The sequence below is a fragment of the Bombus affinis genome, chromosome 11 (genome assembly GCF_024516045.1).
Source record: "Bombus affinis isolate iyBomAffi1 chromosome 11, iyBomAffi1.2, whole genome shotgun sequence".
NCBI lineage: Eukaryota > Metazoa > Arthropoda > Insecta > Hymenoptera > Apidae > Bombus > Bombus affinis.
The window spans coordinates 4,716,299-4,740,185 of NC_066354.1; the positions used below are offsets into that span (position 1 = coordinate 4,716,299).

The following is a 23,887-nucleotide window of genomic DNA, read 5'->3' on the forward strand; positions in this document are numbered from 1 at the left end:
AGGTAGGAGACTTACCTTTCTCCTAAGATGTACGCTAGAAACTTGTTCCTTTCATTCCCTTGCAATGCACGCAACTAGCACGATCAAGTAATGAAGACGTGACAATCTTGCAGTTCGTTCGCGGGGAATTGTGCTTACGTGACGATAAATTGGTTCGTTTGATTACCTCGTGCATGTGGGGCCGACAGTGTTCGCCAATGAACGTGACATTTGCAGCTGAACATTAAACAGTTTACGTATAGTGCAGTGCACCCCGCGATACATGTGGCTTAAATGAAAAAGGAGTGATTCCGTTATTCGCATGTACAAAAATGAGAAAGAAGATCAAACAGGATACAAAAAACACAGAGAAACAAACGGACTTTACAGGTCAGTGGCTTTTTTCGAGAGGTGCAGTGCACCGACGATATTTTGTTTACTCTTGGTGAACCAATTTGTATACGTGTGCCAGATATTTTGCTTTCATTCCTGCGAGATATAGTTCGTTTCCAAGCAGTATTATGTTTCTTGTTTCAGTCAGATAAGAATATTTGCGCAGTGTCGATCTCTTTTCTTGCAGAATTGGGAACCTCGAATTTCATAAGTTTAAAATCTTATAGATGGAACCGTTGTGAGATGCAGAGATAGTTTTAAATATGTAATTATTTAATGTAATATAGGTAGCAGTATGAAAGTTAAGTTAGCGTAATTCTTTGACTTTAAAGTGGAAATTTACTATCTCCAGTTTTCGTCATGTTTAAATGTAGATACAGTTACATAATTTTGGTTCGTGACCAAAATTATTTGTATGTAGATTTATAGAATCATTACTATTATTAGTTCTCTCATATAAAGGTCGCGTGATATTTTATCGAGATTATTTAAAGAACTTCAGAGGTGAAAGATCGTGATTATTAGATTATAGATGATTTCCTATATTAAAAAAAAAAAAAAGAGTAAGCACTCGAACAAAAAAGAAAAAACTTTATCGTACATCGTTGGCCTCTCTTGTCTCTATGAAGTATGCGTAAATACATGTACAGGAAGGTTTCGTAATTCCTGACAAATCCAATTTATGATTTTTCTATCGATCGTGAGACTATACCATAGCTGATATAATAGTTTTTTCTGTGATATAACCATTCTTTTTTCTCCGACTATTGAAGGTTTTGTACTAAATATCAGAAATGTTACGTATTTAAATCATGAAATAAAATTTGGAATGATTCCATTAAATAATTATTAAAGATTATTATTACTACTATAATTATTACTTATTATATTATTATATTAATTTACTATCATATTCTTTATTTATTCATTTGTCTACAAGATAAATAATAAGAAAAAAAAGAAAAGATCAATAGAAATATTAAATTTGGAAAGTTCAAAGATTATTTCTATTTGAATTTATATATGAATTTATAACTAATTTTCGAACCAATTATTACATATAATAATATTTAAAGACTGAATAGATATTTCCTCACTATGAATGACCAACGAAATCGATTTGATAACTTACTGTTAATGTAGAATATTAGCTATCGCCAAACATCACTTAACACGTTCAACGTTTCTCGGAGGATTGCACGTTCCTTCTAGACATGCAGTAATTGACGAAAGTGCGAATAGAAACGGACGTCCTCGACTTACTTTTCTCGGTTGTTTAACTACGAATGCAATACATGTGCAACACGCGAGAAAATAGCTGAATTCTATTTCTTCTACGTTTTCATTGTTCAAATATTCAACTAACGTTGTTAAAACAGAAACAGAAACGACTAACTGTTAACTAGAGACTATATCGAAGAATTGTTCAGTGAAAGCAATTGTTTTCGCAATGTGCCGGTGACATAACCTCGATGATCTAACTTTCTACATACTATGCATGAGTAGAAAATCGAATTTATAAAGTAATGGTAAAATAATAATAATAAATAATAAAAGAAATAATAAAAGAAATAAGATATGACGAGATAATTTTCTTTTAAAAAGATAAAATAAATTTTGTTGGATGATTGATATCGACTATTTAATATAAATGATGGAATAACAACGATAGAAATTTTTCGATATATCACGAAAGAAGTTTTAATTATATATTCTTAATTCTTCTGAAATTAATTAATCCCGTAATATTATTTATATATTACACTCAGTGTTTTATCCTTCTGTGATGGAATAAACGTCTATCGTTCGATTAGACTGAACTGCATTTTGAAGTCTGAACAAGTTGACAATTGCAAATAATTTCTTCGATGTTTCGCAACCTCTTATAATAGCTCCTCCGTGATCAATCAGACGGAAATAGATTTTATTCATTATATCATTCTGGAAGTTTCTCTGGTTTGTAAATCGATAGCTATTAGAAAATATTACTCGATAGAAATACAATATTTTTAGTTATATAGTTAATTGAAAAATTACATACGAAAGGATTTGGAACTAATTACAAAATTAGATAAAAGAACTGTGATCCTTTGTTTTATCCTTTTATCTTTTATGGTTGCATCTATGTATGATAAAATGTTAAAAAGCGATAAAAACTAACCTATAACAGGGATATTGGTGTTCGTAAGTATTCAGCATTACAGAATTATTTACTTACTTCAAGAGTTCTTTATCCTCGCGTTATTTAATTACATACGAAACTATGAGTCAGATAAAGCAGGTTATTCTAATTCTAAACGAAGAGAAACACTACCGCGATTAATCCAGATAGAGGTATCTAATTCTAGACACCAATTATCATCGTATTTAATTATAGTACATTATATTTTACTGCTTGCTACTTCTATAAAATCAATACAAATCGACTAAAATACCTATTAAATACTTATTAAAATTTGGCCATACCTAATCTCATACCGATCTCTTATAGATTTGATCATAGGACAATCTCGAACACTTTCGAACAACCTTCAATTTACTTTATATGATATGTATCTAGAAGGCCATGTGGTAATCATTAGAAATCCTTGCATGGCATGATTGCATACTTTAAGTGAATTCGATTGATCTATTTCAGTTCAATTGAAGACTGTACTTGAACCGAATTTGTACTTTTAAAAAGTGAAAGGTTCGAAAGTACGGGAATTACTGGAATAATCCACCATGGTTAAATCAATTCGATAGTGACCTAATGATAATGGGCCTAATATGAGCAAGCACACCGTATTCGATTACGCCTCATTATGGGCATCTATCGATCTTCTTTATTCCTGTCACGTCTGCTGCACAGATGTACCCACTTTCGATGGCTCTGAATACCAAATGAATTCCGTTGTATCGAATCGTAAGATCACCCACACGATCTACGTTCTATGTGCGTGCGCTTGTTTTACAAAATCGGTCCGTTGTAAATTTTTTGTCAAACAATGATCGAATCGCGAAACAACTTCATTTTTACGAAGATTTGTTGCCATTCGTAATACGGTAGAATTGGGATTTATCAGATTCAATGCTAGTTTGTTACAAGCAATCCGTTACAAAGGATGACATAGTATTTAATGGTATTTTAAGATACTTCGGTAGTTAATTTATTTTAGTTAATCGGATTTTGGAAATTTCAGTTTCCTGGAATTCTCTAGATTTTAGACTCATCGAAAGATTCTAGGAATCATCTAGGTTCTGAGGATATCGAGGACTTCAGAAGAATTTAAAGACGGTGAGTCTCAAGGACTTTCAAGAGTTTGGAATGTTCCTATAGTATGTGTATTAATATCCGTATTAGGAATTCGAGGTCAGAAATTCAGCACCCAAAAGAAAGATTCAAGAATCAGAATTCGAGAGCAAAATTCTTGGTTCTGCATTCTGAACTCCAGACCTTTATTTTTCATAGCGGTATAGCGCTTCGCAAATATTCTACATTTCTTCATTATTATTTATATAACTAATTTTTTAATACATTAACAAGTCATCCTGTACATTAACATTAACAATCCTATAACAAGTCATAAATTTAAAACATTGAAAAGTATTTCGATCGATGAAAATGAAAAGAACATTTCATTATTGAAATAACAAATGTCATAAGCCTGCGTGTGCATTTAGATGCGGAATCGAAGCTGCAGACGCTCCTCAAAGATGGAGCAAGCACTTTCATGGACTTTGAATGGCTACAACCAGAATTACCGTCGTTCTTCGACGAAAAAAAGTTTCTCCTCGGACAGCAGATGTTTTATAACAACGCTTTCACCATGATGATTGCCAAACTATGCGGATTATTATCTTTATTCGCTGTACCGTCGATCAAGGACGTTTTAATATTCACCAGACGGAGTGGTACACCGTGTGCTGCCTTTCGCAGATACGTATCCACCATTCTACATAATTGGGTTTGGTATGGAAAAAGAGCTGGCATAGAAAAAGAGTAAGTACACCTAACAATGGTTATTTAAAGATCAGACGAGAGTAACATAAATATTTTCTTTTTCATTTTATAAACACTTTTCAGTAATTGCAGAAACAAAAAATCTGGTTTTTAACTGGGCAGCAATTTATCTACTAAAGAAGTCTTAACTTATTCATATAAGATACCTGGAACAGTGTCAAAAAATATTCAAAAATGATAAATGAAAAGTAAATCATTTTCCTGCGAACCAGTAACTTACTAACTCAATTCCTCGGAAACGCGAGGCGTGTTAAGAATACCGTTTTCTTTAAATAAGTTTCTATTCTTATCATTTGTCGCTATCTATAACAGTAACACTTCCAACGCGTGTTGACCATTGTTTATCATTAAATTGGCGCTTTGAAACATCTATAGTAACGTATTCAACATCGTGTCGAAACGTTGATTTTTTTACGAATTCTGACAAAGTGTCCTATGTACGAAAATATGGAAGAGGGGAAAATCCATTGGGTACTCGTCGTTCATTGACATTCAAGGAATCATCGAACGCGTGCAGCGCCGGTATTTTAATCGATTTATCTTGCCGGATATATATTCCTGTGTAGACGAACGAACGGAATAATTTCGTGTCTGGGAAAGTCCAAGATATTCAACACGAGTATCATACATATTTTTTCAATAAAACCCAACCATATAACATATATGCGTATAGAATAGAATAGTCGAATATCAAATGGAAGATTCGATCGTAGGATTCGACTTAAATAGACCGTAACGTAAGCGTAAATAAGAGAAAATAAAAAAAAAGAGAAATAGAGAGAAAAATAAAAGGATTTAAACTAAGTAGATTTGTTTGGTATGAAATATTAAGAAAGATTGCTAGATCGATAAATTAAAGACGAATTAAACACAAATTTTAAGTTCATTCTGAATAAGATCTTTTATAAGAATAATTTTTTTGCTTTTTCTCTTTCTTGTTTTGCAGATTTCTCGAATCGCTGAAAATCGTACGGAAAAAACACTGCGTAGCGTTTCGAAGAAGTTCAGAGGCGGGGCTGAACAGAGTCTCGCAGCTGGATATGGCATTGGCTCAATTTGGATTCATGGGTTTCACCCTCCTGGCTGGTGACTATCTTGGGGTGAATAACAGTTCCGAGGAACTGGAAGGACTGATTCACTTTTGGAGAGTCATTGGCAACATGCTGGGCATGGAAGACAAGTTTGTAATCCAAACACGAATACTTCTTTCCTTTCAGAATCTTAAAATTAATTTCAATTGAAATTTCTTTTCCAAAGTAACGAAGAGAATTTATGTAAGTTCAACATTTAATAGCTATAGTAGTAATAATAGAAATAGTTAGAATGTCAATATTTATGCAAACTTATAATTACATAAAAATTTACAGAGAAATGAATGTAAATAAAAATGTTCTTTTCACTAAATTATATTTATATTTCACAATTATATTGTAAAGAACACTTTGCATATTTTGTATATTTTTATATACATATTACATGCACTTCTAAAAATTTTAAATTTTCTATAAATGTATAAATTTAATAATAAATTATGAATTGTTGAAGTGGATGTGAGAAGGGTAGAGAATTTTCTATGTAAATAATAAAGAGAATGTTCTACATAAGTAATAGAGCTAAGATCTTCTACATGTATAAGTAATAAGGATAGAATTTTCTATGTAAATAATTAAATACATCTATCCATAGATACAATCTTTGCACCGGAAGCGTGGAACAGACACGGGCTCTTTGTAGAGGACTTCTGGACGAGGTTTTTCTCCCCTCACTCGCCAGTGGTAGCAAAGATTTCGAAGAGATGAGTCGTATTTTAATAGAATCCCTATGGCCGGTGAATCCTTATATGGATTCGAGTGCTTTCATTGAATTCACATTCATTCTAGCCTCCACTGCCGCAACGAATAATAATCACTCGTTAAAAATAGGTAAATCTTCTACTATATAGACGTAAATTGAACTTAGCGTATATGCAAAAAGATAATATTTTTAGATTCATCAAGGATGTCGTGGTACGGTAGATTTATCTTGAATGTTCAACTAATTACACACAAATACCTATTACCAACTACGTATTGGTGGTCCCGATTCTTCAGGGCGTTCTTCAACAGCCAAATGCGATTGGCCATCTATTTAACGGAAAATTTACCGTTTCTGGCGTTCTGGAGTTATGGTATAAAACACTCTTACGTCAATATATACAAATACCGCGTCGTCTGACCTTAAATGTGGTAATTGTCTTATAAAATAATCAAAGAGTAATTTTCATCAAAAGTGTACATAATCTGACGTAAAATGATTCCACAAACGTATAATGTATTCTTAATAACTTATAATCATTGCAGTATATGTATTTAGGATATGTTTTACAGTATTTTTAGATTCGTAACATGTTCGCAGGTTACTACTGCGGTTCTCGGATTTTTATGTTTTCGTTTTATTCTTTTTTTTTAAACAAACAATGAGATTTTTAATATCTTAAGAGAAATTGTAGTGGATAATGAAGGTATTACTTCCCTGTAATTTAAGAAATTTGTTAGTAACAAGAAACAGAGTCGTGTCTAATATGAATCAAAAAATCTAACAGGGTTAAGGTCGATTTAAGTCGAAGCTCAATTTAGAAAATAAGCGATATATAATAATAAGATTAAATAGCGCTGTGTTTAATGTAATTCTTTCGGTACCTGCAAAGAAAAGATTTATTACATTTATTACATGTATACTTAAAACGTAGTTCTTATCACCGTATTTATAATTTTATAACTTTATATTAACTACTTAATGTAAATATAGATACAGTAAGCGACAAGTTAAAATTAAAAGAACGCTATCTGTCTTTATATTAATAAATTGATTGAATGAAAGTGTGACGTGTGAAGTTGGTTTCAGACGAAAGACAATGACCCATCGAGCGTGCATCATACCCGCTTACACGAAAACCTTAAAAACTGTGTAATATTTCCACGCAACGTATTGTAATTTTAGTCAAGTCTGCCTTATCTCTCGCATCATGGCGTCTGGTAAGTGTTCCTTCTTCAGGCGAGACTACAACAATACTTTCGCACAGATCGTAAATCTGTCGTTTAACCAGTATTTCATTCGAGATGTTTCTTCATCGTTTATTTTCTTTACAAACAGATATTCTTGGTAAATATGAATATCTAATTAAAAGATTATCAGTAATCGAATCTCAGATCGGTGTATCTCGAGCGACTTGAGCAAGTGCACGAGTAAAACTTACGTCCAGAGACAATTAACCTTGGATGCTATCCACGACACTAAAATAAACACGATGATTGAACAGATGTATAACTCGTTGGATAAAATATGCTTGCGATTCTATCGACAGTAGTATGAGACGTTGCCTTTCTATTTGCTAGATTCTTTAACTCGTTAAGGAGGTACTCTGATTTAGAATGCCATCTTTTACATATTTTTAGAGACTTTTTTGTATTATTTCTTGCACACATATTTATTAACGCTTGAAAAATATTCAACGTCTTTTTCAAGTGAAAATAATCATTATTAATTATTAGTTATTAGTTACTAGATATTAGTTATCAATTATCTGTCATTACATGCAAGCATTGGAATAGTTGATCAGAATTGCATAAATGCAAAGGTATTGAAGGACGTAAACAAAGTAATTTAGATATCGTTTTGCCAGTATAGAACAAACACAGTAGAATAATAGTGTATGTTAAATGAGAAGCATGTCAAGTGTAATCTAAGAATTTTAAGCGTGTTTATAATATAACGATCTTTTTAGGTTCTTAAGCCCCTCAAATGCTTTTATACGAGTAAATTGTATGGAATTTCGGTTCCAATTTTTCCATGGAACTGCGCCAATAGAAAGTCGAAACTCGTCACGTGATTTCAAATCTCGACCCGAATAATTGCGCTCGAACCTCAGGGAATTGTTTCTTTTTCTTTGGTAATTTCCTGTTGGTATCATCCTCGATGAACGTGCATAACGATGATAATACGACGTCGCGTGTCGCCGGCAATTTTACGTTTTGTGATTTACAAAATTGAAAGATAAACAGTAGTTTGCATATTCCTTAACAATTTTACGGACAACATTTTCCTTATTTTTAGAATGACAGAATAATTGAGATTCCTTTTATTCGAGTGACTCTATTATTCAGAAAGATGTAGCCTTCTTTCGACAGTTTCGATATTCTGTTAGGTTGATGCATATGAAATATCGTTTCCTCCAAATTTTCTACCGACGTATTAAGGAAGAAGAAATTTACTATAAATCGTATATGTAGGTATATTGAATGTTAAGGATCTTCAAAATTTCTAATAAAAACATAAGAATTTAACGATTAATCATCAACAGGTCGATTCTACAAATGTTTGACCTGTAGAATCTTCGCTTCTAATTCTTATAAATCTGAAATAATGATATCAATTATTATTTAGGAAAATGCATTGAATCACGTGAAAAGTTTTTGTTTTCGTTAGACGCGTGATCTTTTAAAAAAATTACGTTAGAATTTTATTTAAGAAAACAAAGATTTCATACGTATCAACATGGAGTTATCCAACAAGTATAGGAGGTTGTTTCATTTTAATATAAACTGGTAATTCTAGAAGACATTTACAGATAAACCGACGAAGATTCACTGAATGAAAAATATAGAATAGCACGTTAAGATTGTTGAATGTCGAGCAACGAGTGCAGCCGGAGGAGCAACGTAGTATTTAAGAAAAATGCAAGAATTCCATGCAACTGTGGATGGGAAGTGAGATTCGGTTACGGTGTCGCGGTTACGTTGGCCATCTTCGAGGCTAAACGTTTTTTCATGTTGATCCTGGAGATATTTGCCGAATGGCAAATCATTCGATTCGCAGGTGGTCTACGACCAGTCATATTTACGTTAATAAACGTCAGCTTGGGTTTACCGACTGCTCTAATCACTGTCCGCAGTATACGATCGTAAGTATTTTATCATAACATTATACAAATCTCGTACATAAATAATTTAACGGATTCTATGATAATCGAATTGCAGAGAATTGCATAAAAACCTCGTACAAATTTAAATTAGTATATGCAATCTGTATTTTAAGCCAAACTTTTTTTACTGTTTTGCACTTTCTAAAAATCTTACGTCATCTCAAGTCTTACGTTATACATGGTTGTAATAGTATATTATACATACAGAATTTGTGAATAAGCTTTCATCAATTTTATATCCATTATTTCTTCTTTTAGACGAAAAGTACCACGCTGCTGCGCGGAAACAAGACGAACGCTAAAATGCTTGTTAATAGTGATCGCGATATGCGCCATAATGAACGCGGCTACTCTGGTCTCCATAGGATATCACATGAACGTCAGACAAGAAACGTTAATCGACATTTTCAACAATTCGATGCAATTGTACGTGAGTGCATCGTCTTACAAGTACGCGCTCGACGAGATACAATTCATCTTTCAATGCTGTGGCCATTCCTCCTACACAGATTGGTTTCTCTTTGACTGGCAGGTGAATCCACCATTCAAAAATGGTAACTCAAAGCACGGTACAACAAGTGTGAACAGAATAGTTTAAGAATATTGAATAACGTAAATAGTATGAGAAAAATATTCCACGATCAGGGAGTAGACTATGCTTCGCGAGATGAAATGGCTGTACAAAGTCCAGTATCTGACGAAAGATACAGAGACCGAAGTGTCCCGTTTAGCTGCTGTAATTTACGTGCAATGACACCGTGCGAACACACGGAGATCTCGGAGACTGACGTGAAAACCATAAATACGAATGGCTGCGTCGAAGTCGTTACACCTGTCATCCTTAGGATCGTCATCGTCGCTTACGTCATGACCAGCACGCTTGTAATCATTCAGATCTTCTTAGCCTTCTTAATTACAAAGGTAGTTTTAATTACAGTATAAACTTCTGTTGTTACCGCAGTATGTTACCGGATGTTTATGCAAATTCGTAAATACCTTTGCAAAAATTGATAAAGAAGTGAAACTTGAATAAAAGAAAGTATATCTTAGCATTTGTATTTTGTAATATGTATTTTATATCTCGTTCATTTTATTTTTTGTATTTTATATAATCTGTCCTTTGTCCATTTTACTCTTTGTATTTTATGTACCTTCTCTTTGTCCGTCTAATTGGTATTATATTATGACAGTTGTTGCGTTAACCATTTCCCACTAGATATTACATATAAGTATGTAAATTATGTATGTAAAGTACGTAGGTAAAGTAGACTTACATTTCACTACGTTATGCTTTCCTTATAAAAACCTTGGGAAAAAAGGTTCCTATCATCAATTGATAAAATGTAATTTTTTCCACTGTCTAAAGAAAATTCAACGAAGAATTAGTTGTAAGAGCTAACAGAGTTCTCTGATAGACTCAATGACAATCTATTTACTTTATATGACGAAATATTCAATGACAAAGACATACAGTGTCAACAGTGAGCTGCAACTGGATTTTTAATTTGCTCAATTAGATCTCTTGGATCTTTCCTTTAGATCATACGGAAACTTTTATGCGGAACGTGTCTCACGTACCATTTTCCAAAAACCTTCGCCAATGAGTCCACCAGCGCATCATTAGATGCTACAAGGTAAGGTTCAATTAAAAAAATAAATTTCATCATTTTTGTAACGTTCGCGTATTAATACGATATAAAATTCTGTATTTCCAATAATACAGTTCTTCTTAATAAAATAACACCGTTTAATAATAAATTAATGCTATAAAAACCTGTAAGAGAAGATGTAGCCCAATCCACTTTTGCTGTTGATGCTTAATTTCATTTTTCTATTATTCAGTTCGGAAGCAGATGGACGAGATCCCAGCACATCTTCCTCAAACTGGGAACAGCAACCGAAATCTACAAAGAAACGCCATAAACGTATACGAAGCAGCAAACGCATGCCATCGAACAAAAATACTTATCCAAGAAATAAAGGCAACTCCAAAGACGATTCTACTTCCTCGTCGCCATTCGACTCTTCGCGTGGGACCAAATACTCCAGTCGTATGTCTAGAATCCTCGATGCCGCTAGAATCAGACCAAGTACTCACGAGGAGCACACGATATTCAAGAAACGATTGCGCGACGATGGAACGCGTTGAACAAACGAACTACCTATCATTCGCAGTGTTTATTCCATCCGTCGTACAAATCAAATCACGTCACTGCTGATGTTTTACGAGCGTTTAGCTACATATATTCGCGTCTAAAAAAAGCATGAGCGGGTTAAACATGGAATAAACTCGCGTTCTCGAAGAATCGGAATAGGTATAAAGATCATTTCCTGGAGGAACAGCTGGTAAAAGCACTGCAAAACGAGGAGGATCTTGTCGATGTCTGAAAACAGAATCTTCTGTCGAAGATATTCGAAGAAAACTCGGGGAAATTTAATCGGAAGACGGGCTACAATTTTGGAAATTATTGGATGAAGAAATAGGAAGAGAGCTGTTAAGAGGTAGCTAATTATTATGTATATATAAGAAAATAAAATTCACTCCATGTTATAAGAAAAATGATAATAAACGCGTGGAAGAGGCGTTAAGACACTAAGAGGCTAACTATGCGTCTTCGATAACGATGAAACACAAATTCTGTGAAGAATATTCAAAGAAAATTCGGCGAAATTCGTTCGAGAGACGAGATGGAATTTTTTCGATATTGGAAACAGAAACACGAAGAAGAATGATGATAAACACGTGGAAACGGCGTTAAGACACGGCTAACTACGCGTCTTCGATAACAATGAAATACAAATTATAATGATTAGAAGTAAGCGACGACAGCGAAGAAGACACGCGTGGTGGGGATCGACGAATCTTGCGTTTAGTAACACAAGATCGTCTACTGGAGTGCAGTACGATTCAAAGCACCGTGGAAGGCGCATTGGTAAAGTCGCTAATCCTAAGTTCCATATAGATATAGTCGCACTACTTTGTGTCTTTAACGAAACGACTCGTATCAGGTTTGTAAAATTCTGTCTCACAGATTTTGCATACGTAGGATTTCATTTAATACCTAGGATTAATTTGGTAAGACGTAGAGCATAATATTGTATAAGTCAGGCTTGGAATCTTTTGTAAATGTGTAGAGAGTCAAAAAAGAAGCTTATCAAGGATCGCTTAATTTTTTAAATTCTTGAAACCAATCGGAGATCAAATACGTAATCACGATTCTCGGAATTGATGGTATTTTCACATTTTTGTGATAAAAAATTCAATTGAGTTTATCATTTCCGAAATACATCGGATAACATTTCTTCATTCTAAATTCCAATATTCCAAATATAATACGTACATACAATAATACTTTATAGTGTAAATGAAAGTACCGAAACGTATGTATGTTACGATATTAAGATGTAAATAAAGTTAGAATTATACAAATAAAAGCAAAAAGTCCCTCCAAATTGATTCGTGTCTCATTCGATGCGAGCGCGCGAATATCTGAACGCTCCCCACTCTCACGTTCGACGAACTTCGTGAGCGTTCGTGCGCACTTCGGTTCCCACTAGAGCTGTTCGTTGTTCTCCGCCCCATTTCGGCCACGCTCGCACCATACAGGCGCGCGCGTCGGTTAGTTGCGAACGCTGTCGGTTCAGTTGAGAAGCGTTAGCTTGCTAGTGGTGATCGTTACGATTATTACGTTCTTTGTTAGTAGTCGGTTATCCGCCACTCTGTCGATATCATAGCATGTGCCCACCAGTTCACAGTCACGTATACGTCTACCTGCCGCACCACCAGCCCCATAATAAACTCGTCTCTTACGGCTACCGTTAGGGTTGCCGTGACACTGTGTCTGTTTTGTGTTCTTTCCTCCTTAAAAAAAACCGGTAACGCCATCGTTTACATTCGCGAGCTGTCCTTTCTTCCGGAGAATGTCCAGGCTATAACTTAAGAAATCTTCATCGGTGTGCATAGTGATAGCATGATTTTTTCTTGGATATTCTAGTGAATTTGCTCCAAATTGTGGCATTCGGTGGGTGGGTTCGCACGTGGTTGAATGATCGGCATACATGCGTTAAGCACGACCCACGTATTTTCCGTCCGTATAGTGGTGCTAGTTGATCGAACCTAAGCGGCGCGATCACACACAAGAGATCAACGAGAAAGAAAGAGAAGAGTTACAGGGGGAAGAAAAGGGCGGCACACGCACGAAAAAAGAAGCGATCGAGTGAACGGAACAGAGAGAAAGATCGGGGACAAGATACGAAATTGCGAGGGCAGCCGAAGACCGTGAGACGAAGAGAGAAACTAGTTAAGGAGTAAAATAGAAAGAGACAGCAACAGAAATCTCATTTCGACCGAGTAACTAGCCACAAGCAAGATGAGCTGCTGCACGAGTGCTCCGATTGTAACCCAAACCTGTGAGACTCTTCTGAGCAAGTGCGAAGTGCCGATCATCGACCTCGCTCACATGGGTAAGTGTTCGTTGTTCTATTCGAATTTTTTCACTTGTTCAGCGTTAACGCTGTGGCGAGCGGATTATGGATGAATATTACTGAATCGTTTGATGCCCATATGCCTTTAACAGTAAATGTTTGTAGTATTTAGGTAAATGGTATGTTAAATAAGGTTAGAAATGTTATAGTTAGGAATTTTATGGGAAAGTTGTATGTATTTATTCATTATAACTTTGTTATATATTTAGTATAAAGTAACGGAACCTGTGAAATTATATAGGTATAGAGATAGTACTATATGATGAAAATTATGCAACTGTGAAACATTATAAAAGCTGTATCGTATAACCAACAGTTTTAGAAGCTATGAAACTATTAAGGATATAAACGTGCGATTAACCGAATTTTCAAAAATTTGTAGAATGACCCAGCCATCTAATCGCGGGGGTTAAAATATCTTATCTCCATTGAAATATCAAATGTATATTCTCATTCGTAGCCCAGTATTAATGTATAACTCGCAAGAAAAGGAATGTAATTGCGACGATACTATTGTAGGACGATAATATTAATCAAAATAATTCGCATGAAAGTTTCATTTATGATAATTTGCAAGGGTTAAACAAAAATCCATTAAAGAAGAAAGAAAGATGTCACGCATCGCAAACTGTAGCAACTCGGAACATAGGTCAAACTGGCAAAATTAGCTGCAGTAAAATCGACGTAGTTCAAAATTAACCGCGATACAAAGGCACGTGGCAATGCGCGACGTGATACATTATTTGCCCCCAACGCTCTTAATGATTAACCGTTTCATTCGCTATGATGACTTCACGCAAAAGTTCATGGTTACATTGGTTGCCGATTAATCCACCGTATAACCAAAGAGAAAGACTCGACTGTAAAATAGAGAATATACGCGTAAACATTTTTTCCTTTTTCTTAGCCAAGAAAACAGGTTTTTTAGAGTCGTTAACCCTGCTACGTCTTTTATGTCATTTTTTAGTCAATCGTGTTCTTCTTTCGTCATTTTGAATATTAAAAAATATAGGAAGTTTGAATCACGAAGTTGAATACACGAGATTTTTCGCTCTAAATTTTGATTCGCCTATTCGAAATCTTTCTATCTATTTGAATGAGGTTGGATATTAATGGATATAATACAAATTTTAAAGATGGTGGAGAAATTACTCTGTCGGTAACTTGAAAGCCCACGAAAATAATATTGCACAATAGCTTAATTAAATGCAATTTGGGTAGAAAAGATGTAAAAGTAAGTGTGAATAAATTGCAAGCGTTTCAGTTTAGACCTGTATTATAATTTCAAATTTTGGTCTCATGTTTAAAAGCTCTTTATCATTTCTTTAAATATTACAGTAGCCATTTTCAGTTTCATTGCAGGCGGTTTCTGAAGTGTATTTGACATAGTTTGAAGATGTATTCACATCATTATGACAGAAAATTTCCTAAACTTTTTCAATTACTTGTAAATATTAATAGAAATGTAATTGGTATTCTAAATTACATACAGTCAAATAAATTCCCCAATGTAAATTTATATTTTATTTTGAGTCCATAGATACAAAAGAAAGGAATGAATTAGGATTAAATTACAACGGTAAATAAACTAATTAGTTCACTACTTTTAGAAAACTCATTTAAAAACAAAATGGAGTCACATAATACCATCTTCTCGTATTATACCACAAGGAAACAGAAAATAATACATACTATGTTTGTATTGTAACGGTTGATTTTATACGTTACCGAATGATATGCTATAAATACGTGTACTTTTCTAAATATATAACGTCGGGATCTAAAATCGTTGGCCTTTCACATGTATTTTTAAACTGGATCGTTTTCTCACGTGGAAAACGTGATCGCCTTGTGGCATGAATAATGTTCTGTGGAAGGTTCAATGTAAAGAGTAAAGAATTTTAGAGATTCAAAGGGTGACGCTTTTACGGTTGCTTGGCAACGAGGCCAGGCAACTGGCCAGACAGACAAGCAAACCAACAAGCTTCGCTTCGTTCAGTCAGAGGCGCCTACCTCAGGCCCGACGATCCGTTGAGGTCATAGCCCAGAGCCCGTCTGACAAAGAAGGGCCCCTCCCTTGGCGCCCTCCTCGATTCATATAGGGTGTCTTGTATACATTTTCTGTCTGTATTTGAAGCACTTTATTTGAAACATGTTATTATCTACTTTAATATAAAATTTAATTTAATATAAAAATTATTGTATATCAAAATACCATTTAAAAAATGTAGAATATAATTTATTACTCTCAGGAATAATTTAGATATTTTTATAAAAGATTTTTTTTAGTACTTATTACGTTATATCTACTCTTATCAATATAAGAATTATGGTGTATTCAAATTTGATTAAAAAGTATATAAGATGTAATATATCACTCTCAGCAATAATTTAAATGTTTTTATAAGAAAATTTAATATAATTTTAATATAAATAGAATAATGTAATATTGTTTGCATAAATTTCTTACTTTCATTTTCTCTTTGAATTTTATTTTCATATTATTCTTTATTAGAGGAAATTGGTTTAAGTACAATAATGATTCATAATTAAATTAGAACAATTGTGATTTCAATCACACATTATCTTTATCTTTTCTTATCCATTTAGCTATCTAATTGATTGCAAATGAAAGCAGATAAAAGTAAGAACATAGTTAACAGTTCAATACATAACAATTATAAACAATTTTTTATCGTAAATTTGCTTACATAGATCAATGGTTGTTTCATTTAATATCACTTTCTACTGCATGATGTTTCGATTCTTTTATGTTCGAGGACTAAAACGATAGTCAAACAGCTCGACTGCAGCATGTTCAAACAACTCATTCAGTCGCTAATATTGATAAACCACACTGACGCTTGTGCAACCATTTCGTCGACAAATACAATATTGACAGTATTTGTGGAAGAATAATTATTCATTATATATTATTAGATCCTCTAACATCTTAAACAGTAGTTGGCATTCTGACAAAGATAATATTAAACTCATTGATTTTTATATAATACTATATAGATTAGGTTCACCAAAAGGCCACTTTTGTTAAATTTACAATACGACATCTGCTGCATTGAAATGATATTTATTATCGATTCGGATATTTTTAATGTATTATAACTTCTAGATTGTAGATATTTATATAATTATCAGAAATTTAAGTATTGAAAAATCCAAAATACGTATGGAAGAATATACGAAATATCCAGCAAAGTACCCATTGTAATATTTAGATAAATAGATTTCTATTTGCCTCCTACTTCTTTATTGCATTTATAAAAATAAATTGACATAGTGATATGCAAAAAATCTATATAAAATTACATTTTAATATTACCATTTATTACCGTAACAGAATAGAACAAAAAGTATCGAATGACGTATAACACAGGCAATAAGCAAATGTATAGTTTACATTCAATATGAAATGAAAACCGCACGAACTTATGAACCTAACCTAATAGGTTCTCAGGGTTGTATGGATATGTTATACTGATCATAGAGCTTCATTGTCGATCAATACAAAAAACGTATGAATACTCGTACAACTCGAATAAAACATCTCGCGTGCCTCTTCGTGATTGTAAATGTGTTGGATAATGATTTAAGTGTTCCCTACAGTGAACGTCGTCGAGAATAATGGATTGGCGTGCGCGGTGTAAACGAAAAGATAGCCGCGTTTGAATTTGCGACCCAAGCCACGAAACGTTTCACCGTTTCTCGTTCTATCCTTCTCTGCCTTCGATTCGGTTCAGTTGAATCGTTTCGTTGCTCCTTCTTCGTTTGTGTATATGTATGTATTTCATGTCTGGGCGGCAGGCCAACGACTCGTGTACAGTATTACTGGCGTCAACAGAAAGAGACAAGGGACAGAGTATCGTTTCAAAAGTGTTTCTCGATCGAGATCGCAATCGGCACGGAAATATCGTTGTAACGGTCACTCGATAATCATCGATTATGTAAATGATGACGAAGTGTATGTAGTTAATTGAAATTCCTCAGTGATCCCCCTTAGTCATCATTGATCTCTTTGTGTCTGGTAATATCATAATATAGATATGTATGTTATGTATAACAAAGCCGTATTAACTAGCCGTCGCTATCCCCACAAGAATCCCTTTGCACAATGATTTATTAGCTGATAATATTAGTCGATTGACGACTTGCATATGAATTATAGGATATTTCCTTCTCTTTTACAATTTCATCATTCTTTGTTAAATAAAATAATTAAATTATTTTCAGATAGAGTAATTTCATGATTTTTTATAAAAATTTAGTTAAATTTATTATAAACTTGTTACTATTGTGCAGGAGAACGTTGTAAATCTAAAATAAACAAGTGTATCAGGTATCTGTATCTCACTTGGTTTCAATGGCGAAGAAAGATACTCAAAATTACCTGGAAATATATCTTCCTTGATAATCAACTAGATAAAATCCTAACCAACGGTCTGTTAATGGAGCACCTTAACCACCTGTTGAAAAACATATATCAATGAAACCAAGATAGAATAAAGATCACGTGAAATCGGTACTACGTTCTTAACCTCAATCACAACCGCGAGAAAACATTTTTTATCGACGCACACGATCGTCCCTGTACATAATTGGATGCACGATACACTCCTTTGTTCTACGCTCTTTGTTTCGATTGTTATTACCAATTTTACTTTCATCGCACGAAGACAACCATAACTAATACATAGTCGTGTTGTTACTTGCATCAGTAACCATCACGCAATTTATCGCGGTCAACTTCCGACCTTCTTCGAAACGTTTCCTTCTGCGAGTCGCTCAGTAATCTTTTCAGTAGTATTTATCTTTAATTATGTAATCAGGTATATCTACGTTGCATCATATTTTCAAAAGGTACTTTGATTCATCGTTTCCAGGTATCGAAGTACAAATTAAAGTTGAGTCAATACATACCTCGCAAAAAATACATTGACCTCCAGAAGTCTATTGCCGGAAGTGTTACTTCTGCGCAAAAAGTTCTAATCTAAAAAGCCTTTTACGATAAATTTAAAACGTATAATGCGTTATAAGAATATTTATCGAACTAATACTAGCATAGCTGACTAGATTGGTCTTTTTATTCACTAAAAGACATAGTACAAGGTTTCTACGAGAGGAAAACCTTAAGAATAAATTCGTGTTATCGCGTGTACCCTTCAAAGTCTGGAATATCGGCCTTGACAAGATTCTCGTGTTTTCAATGATAAAACATTCAGGTGTCCCCTTTTTGGTGTCTATATTTACATATATTAAATCGAGGGACGTATATATGTATATTTTATAGTACTACCAGTGTCAACTATAAACGATACTAAAAAGGTATCGTTTCAACATAAGACTTGTTTTATTTTATTTTAATAAGTAATTATTTAACTTATAATAGAAAAGGAACACATCCTCCGCATACATGAGCTAATGGCTACAAAAAGTATTGGCATACCATTATATTTATTACATCTATATACTAATTAATTAAATTCAAGTATAATAGATTTCATATCATTTAATAATACTTTCATATGACTGCAATTTGATACTATGAAAATGAAATGTAGAATTTGATAAAAAAGCAATTCATTGGAAGATAAGGGTATGTGCTAATAACTTTTGTACCTGCTGTATATGTATATTTTGCGTAAATCGTGCGACAAAGTTATTTTATCCGTTAACTTTTCGCGTTGTTTGGTTGTATCCTCGGCACAAAGCGTTTGTTCGCAACGTATGTGCGTGTGCACGCGTACGCATATTGACATAGATGAGCGGCGCGATTTTTTTGCAGTGTGCAAGCGGTTACACGTGCCTGTCCCCTGTGGCCACGATCTGCAACGACGCGAATAAGCGGACGCTTACGCGCAAGCCCAAGAATAGACTTCCAAGCAACGTGAATTTTTCATTTGTTCGTTACGCGAATGCATCATTAAAATTAATTATTGGATGCATCAGCGAACTCCGGGAAAACGAGCTCAGTGTAATTACGCGATCTTATATAGTGTCCTTTCGGTCATAATACTTCATTCACGATCATCGTTCTGATAGGCCAGCTATTGATCGACGATATTATTTACTTTGAATTATTTAATCGTAGTTTTTTTATGATTTCATAACATGTGCAGCTGCAATGCAAATAGAAAGAAAACGAATAGGTAATCGCTTTGAGGTTAGACTTAAACGTTATGTATATTATGAATAAATTATTAACGCTGTTAAATGTTGTTTCTACGATCTTTCGTCTATTTTCTTTTATTAATAAATGAAATGGTAGCAAAGGACTATATAAATATAGTGAACACTCCATTTAACTAATTTCTTTCGTAGTCTTCTTTTAATTTGCGATATTTTGTAAAACATCGTATAACACTTTGCACTGAAACACGTCCAGTAAGCTTTTAATTGTTCCGTGCCAATCATCACGAAAGAATTCGGTCGATAGTGTTCGCGTCCGTAACGGGAAAAACAGCGTGACGCGTATTTCAAAACCTTTCCACCGAAGCGTCGCCATTGTGTCCGTTCGTTCATAGTTCAACAACAAACACTTTTAAATCCCGGACGAGTAACGTAAAGAAATAGAATAGAAGAGAGAAAGGAAAACAACAGCCAATCAAATCAACGAGAGAAAAAGAAACAATCAAATCAATAGGTAGGCAACAAATCACTAGAATAAAACTGCCAAAAGTCACTCTAGCGACGGATACTAGAAACACCACCATAACTTTCCCTGAATTTCGTTGGTAAAACTCCCGAAATTCTACCGCGAAAGGCCACCAAGAATATCGCAGCGCAAACGATAATAATACTTCACGACACTGAATGCATTCGCCGTGTAGCGACAAGATCTCTTTCTTCTTCCTTTCTTTTTTTCTTGTCTTTTCCTCTCAAGCCACATTCTCTGGTAAGACTTAAATACCCTGGAGGTTTCCACATTAGCGTTGGAGCGTCTCAGGGAGTCACGGAATGCGCAAAGCGACGAGACCGTAGCGAGAGATCGGTCGGTATCCGGAGAAAACACGTAGGCAGCAAGTTGCAAAATTCGTACTTGCGCAAACATCGTTTACCATGGAAGCGTAATGGGATGACGTTGTCGACTAGGATCGTGTGAATTCTTATCTGATTTGTTGATCGAGCCAAATTTTGCTCGTTACTGCTATTCGTGTCATCCGTTTGCTGGAAACGCGACATAACCAAGAAACATTGAACATCTGTAAAGGAAACCAGTTTGAAATAGAAAGTTAGAAATAGAAAATTGATATCAGCTCTATTAAAAATTTGTCTTTTACGTTTTAATTAATAGTTTTTAGGTTATGTTGGTCTCAGATAAAATGATATTTATGCGTCTTGCTTATTCTTAAGGGAAGGATTAAAATTTTATTTTAGATTGTAATATTGCTTTTACTAAATAATATAACTTAATCGACTAATTATGATATCCACATTATAGAAAATATGTGACTCGCTTTTAGAATTTTTGCTGATATCTTATGGTAGACGGTCTTTACAGTGTAAGGTAAACTCTTTGAGCAAACTGACGATATAGACCACGTGCAAAAATAGCAACCGTCTATGAATAAGTTATTTTCTAGTATATACCTTGTACTTGAATCGGAAAAATTGTTGCTGGAATATAAATTAGAGAATGCAACCGAGGCTTCTGAGAATCGTGCGACAGACAATGGCGTCCGGAAGTGGTGCGAGGCGAATGGCCGATAGTATAGCGGACGTATAAAAAAAATTTTAGTTCTAATCAGATTGAAATTAAACCCCCATAATAAACTTAACTAACAGTCAAAATAATAAATAAGGTGAGGAAGATAAGACTTAAGGAGGAATTAAAGAAGTAACCGAATAGATAAAGAAGTGGGAAACCAAGCTCACGAAATAATAAGTAATTGTAAGAGAATGAGTGAGAGATATGACTATATATAGAAGGAAAAATACGTGAGAAGAAGTTTTAAAAATTGGGACATTTTTCTGGGTCGAAAACTCGAGAAAGAATGGTAATCATCGAGCACGTTAGGTTCTTGTATATTTTTGAGGAGAAATAGGGAATGAAATGTAAACAAGGTCGATGGTTACTTTAATCGTTTGATCTTTCACTGAAAAATAATAACACGAAAAATGAATATCTCTGAATGTGTATCAAGTGTAGCTATTCTTTTCAATATATCACATTCTTGCTTTGAAAGTGATACGATTTAAACTATCAATTTTGACATTCAATTGAAATATGCTACTTTCTCATAACGATATTTATTGTCATAGTAATATTTCTCTAGTAAATAGAAAAGCGTTTTCTTCGAGTTTCTTCGAGACTCAGTATTTCACTTTTATATAGCAAAGAAACGATATCATCGGCAAATTTTGTTTGTTTTTAACTCCAATAAACAAATTGATGGTTAAGCTAAAAATTTCTCATGATGATGTTTCTCTAGCAAGTAGGGAAACATATTTTTCGAGATTTATCACTTTTATAATAAAAATGCGATATTATCGTTAAATATCGTAACGTTCGTGCCTAATAAATTTTGTTTGCTTTCAATCTTAATAAACAAATGGATCGTTAAAGTAAACAGAAATCGAGCACTTAACATTCTGTTAACAGAATGTCCAAACAATTTATGGCTTGCGTAACTGCGATATTACTAACGTGTCTGTCTTTACGAGACAACAATACACACTAAAAACAATGGAAACCGCAATAAGGAATTATGATCTCATAAAGAGAGAGAAAAAACCGTATCATTGAAATACCACAGACGGTACTAAAAGAAACTTAACATTCGTAACAGTTGTATCTTGAGACGCTTTTATCTTGACATGCATCATAAAAACGGTAATACAGCATTTAGAAATACATATTTCAACGAATGTTGGCAAAATGCAGAGTTTTAATTTTGTATTTTAACTTCGATAAACAAGTCTGCGTTCCGTCTGATTTATAGACATATCGTCGCTCGTACTATTTGCTGATTGTCAGAATTATATTGTCAATCTATTTATAATATTATGTTAAGTAATCCTATCGGTTAGAGAGTTTTGTTAGAATTAGTCGACGCAAATTTATTTCTCCAATTTACATAAGAGTACGAAAAGAGTTTTATTCTTATTCTAGTATTATGTATTATTCTTGTTACGTGCTCTTTGCCAAAAGTCGAAAAATTATACAAAATTTCATAAAATTGAAAATGACGTTACTCTGATTTTCTTGGCTCATATTGTGTATATTGTACAACTACGGCATTACAGTGACGTCATTGAAATCCTGGCTGTTAGTACAGCCGGTAGGCGATATACCAAATACACGTGTTACGAAATAAAATGGTAGGATGCGTGTTCATTGAATCGGTAAACGAATCCATATCAGAACAGTAAATGCTAGATAGAAAAATTATACGAATATAATTAATGTATATATATTCAATGCATTCTAGTTTTTAATGTTAATTGAATAACAATTGTAATTACCTAATTATCGTTTAAGCGATTAATAAATGTATTACGCATAGTCGTGCAATTCTTTGTAACATTGAATCGCACATACCTAATTTTCCTTAAAAAATATATCACATTGTACGAAATTAATCTTATAGGAAAGATAGATAGTAGAACTGCTTAAAAAAAAAACTTTCTCTTATTATTGGCACTATTTATATTAATTTAAACGGTTCAACATAATTTTTTCAATGTCCAAAGTATAATTTTTCTTATGATATGAAAGAAGGAAGAAAAAGAGATATTCATTCAAAAAAAAGATTATTTGAACATTTAATAAAGTAAAGTATCGTTTAATTTCTCATAAATTTAAATTCAATGTGTTTAGCGAGCGTCGGTTCAGCACCTATAATTAACTAGAAATCGGCAAGATGGCTGACTGCGACTCATCCAAGAAAACGGTTGTTCTAAAAAAGTATTGGTTGCATAGCTGGCGTCATGTTCCCTAGGTACAAGCAGCGTAACGGTAGTATTCCAAAGGAACGATGAAATCAAAATTTCATCCACGCGATATCGCGTTCGATTGAATTGTGAAATATAGTTGGCAAGTAATCGCAAAA

At 33.8% G+C, this 23,887-nt stretch overlaps 2 protein-coding genes and 3 long non-coding RNA genes across 10 annotated transcripts in view; 2 read left to right on the plus strand and 3 right to left on the minus strand.

Moving 5' to 3' along the window:
- On the plus strand, positions 1–7,233 carry LOC126921758 (uncharacterized). Of its 2 annotated transcripts, none has more exons than XM_050733610.1 (5): positions 1–369; positions 4,036–4,354; positions 5,322–5,555; positions 6,062–6,297; positions 6,363–7,233. In XM_050733610.1, exons 1-5 carry the CDS (start codon positions 312–314, stop codon positions 6,587–6,589), a joined length of 1,074 nt encoding a protein of 357 aa, XP_050589567.1. In that variant the 5' UTR covers positions 1–311; the 3' UTR covers positions 6,590–7,233. The 2 variants fall into 2 exon arrangements, with proteins under 2 accessions (XP_050589567.1, XP_050589568.1); XM_050733611.1 differs by lacking the exon at positions 1–369 and adding an exon at positions 2,099–3,649.
- A 2,074-nt stretch (positions 7,234–9,307) lies between these two features.
- On the minus strand, positions 9,308–11,255 carry LOC126921801 (uncharacterized). 2 transcript variants are annotated; one of them, XR_007712557.1, is made up of 5 exons: positions 11,110–11,255; positions 10,772–10,962; positions 10,610–10,695; positions 10,332–10,547; positions 9,308–10,240 (listed from the first exon to the last, which is right to left on the minus strand). It is a non-coding gene; the product is annotated as an uncharacterized LOC126921801 (long non-coding RNA). The 2 variants fall into 2 exon arrangements; XR_007712556.1 differs by having other exon boundaries at positions 9,308–10,243.
- An 877-nt stretch (positions 11,256–12,132) lies between these two features.
- LOC126921751 (uncharacterized) overlaps positions 12,133–23,887 on the plus strand; it is a 32,155-nt gene continuing 20,400 nt past the window's right edge. For 3 of the 4 annotated variants that reach the window (XM_050733594.1, XM_050733596.1, XM_050733598.1), the window contains exons 1-2: positions 12,158–12,344; positions 13,331–13,799. In XM_050733594.1, the coding sequence (XP_050589551.1) occupies positions 13,706–13,799 (94 nt within the window). In that variant the 5' untranslated portion in view covers positions 12,158–12,344; positions 13,331–13,705. Of the gene's footprint in view, positions 12,345–13,330; positions 13,800–23,887 lie in introns of all 4 variants that reach the window. The other variant, XM_050733595.1, reaches the window with a different exon arrangement.
- On the minus strand, positions 16,834–19,823 carry LOC126921802 (uncharacterized). Its single transcript, XR_007712558.1, has 3 exons — positions 18,756–19,823; positions 18,226–18,301; positions 16,834–18,152 (listed from the first exon to the last, which is right to left on the minus strand). It is a non-coding gene; the product is annotated as an uncharacterized LOC126921802 (long non-coding RNA).
- On the minus strand, positions 20,050–21,526 carry LOC126921808 (uncharacterized). The gene is made up of 2 exons (XR_007712564.1): positions 21,426–21,526; positions 20,050–21,037 (listed from the first exon to the last, which is right to left on the minus strand). It is a non-coding gene; the product is annotated as an uncharacterized LOC126921808 (long non-coding RNA).

What these genes read in the sequence shown, in the direction of transcription:
- LOC126921758 (XM_050733610.1), top strand. Translation starts at nt 312, where the DNA reads ATGAGAAAGAAGATCAAACAGGATACAAAAAACACAGAGAAACAAACG. An exon ending in GAAACAAACGGACTTTACAG is followed by an intron (nt 370 to 4,035) that starts GTCAGTGGCTTT and finishes GTGTGCATTTAG; the next exon opens with ATGCGGAATCGAAGCTGCAG. An exon ending in TAATCACTCGTTAAAAATAG is followed by an intron (nt 6,298 to 6,362) that starts GTAAATCTTCTA and finishes TAATATTTTTAG; the next exon opens with ATTCATCAAGGATGTCGTGG.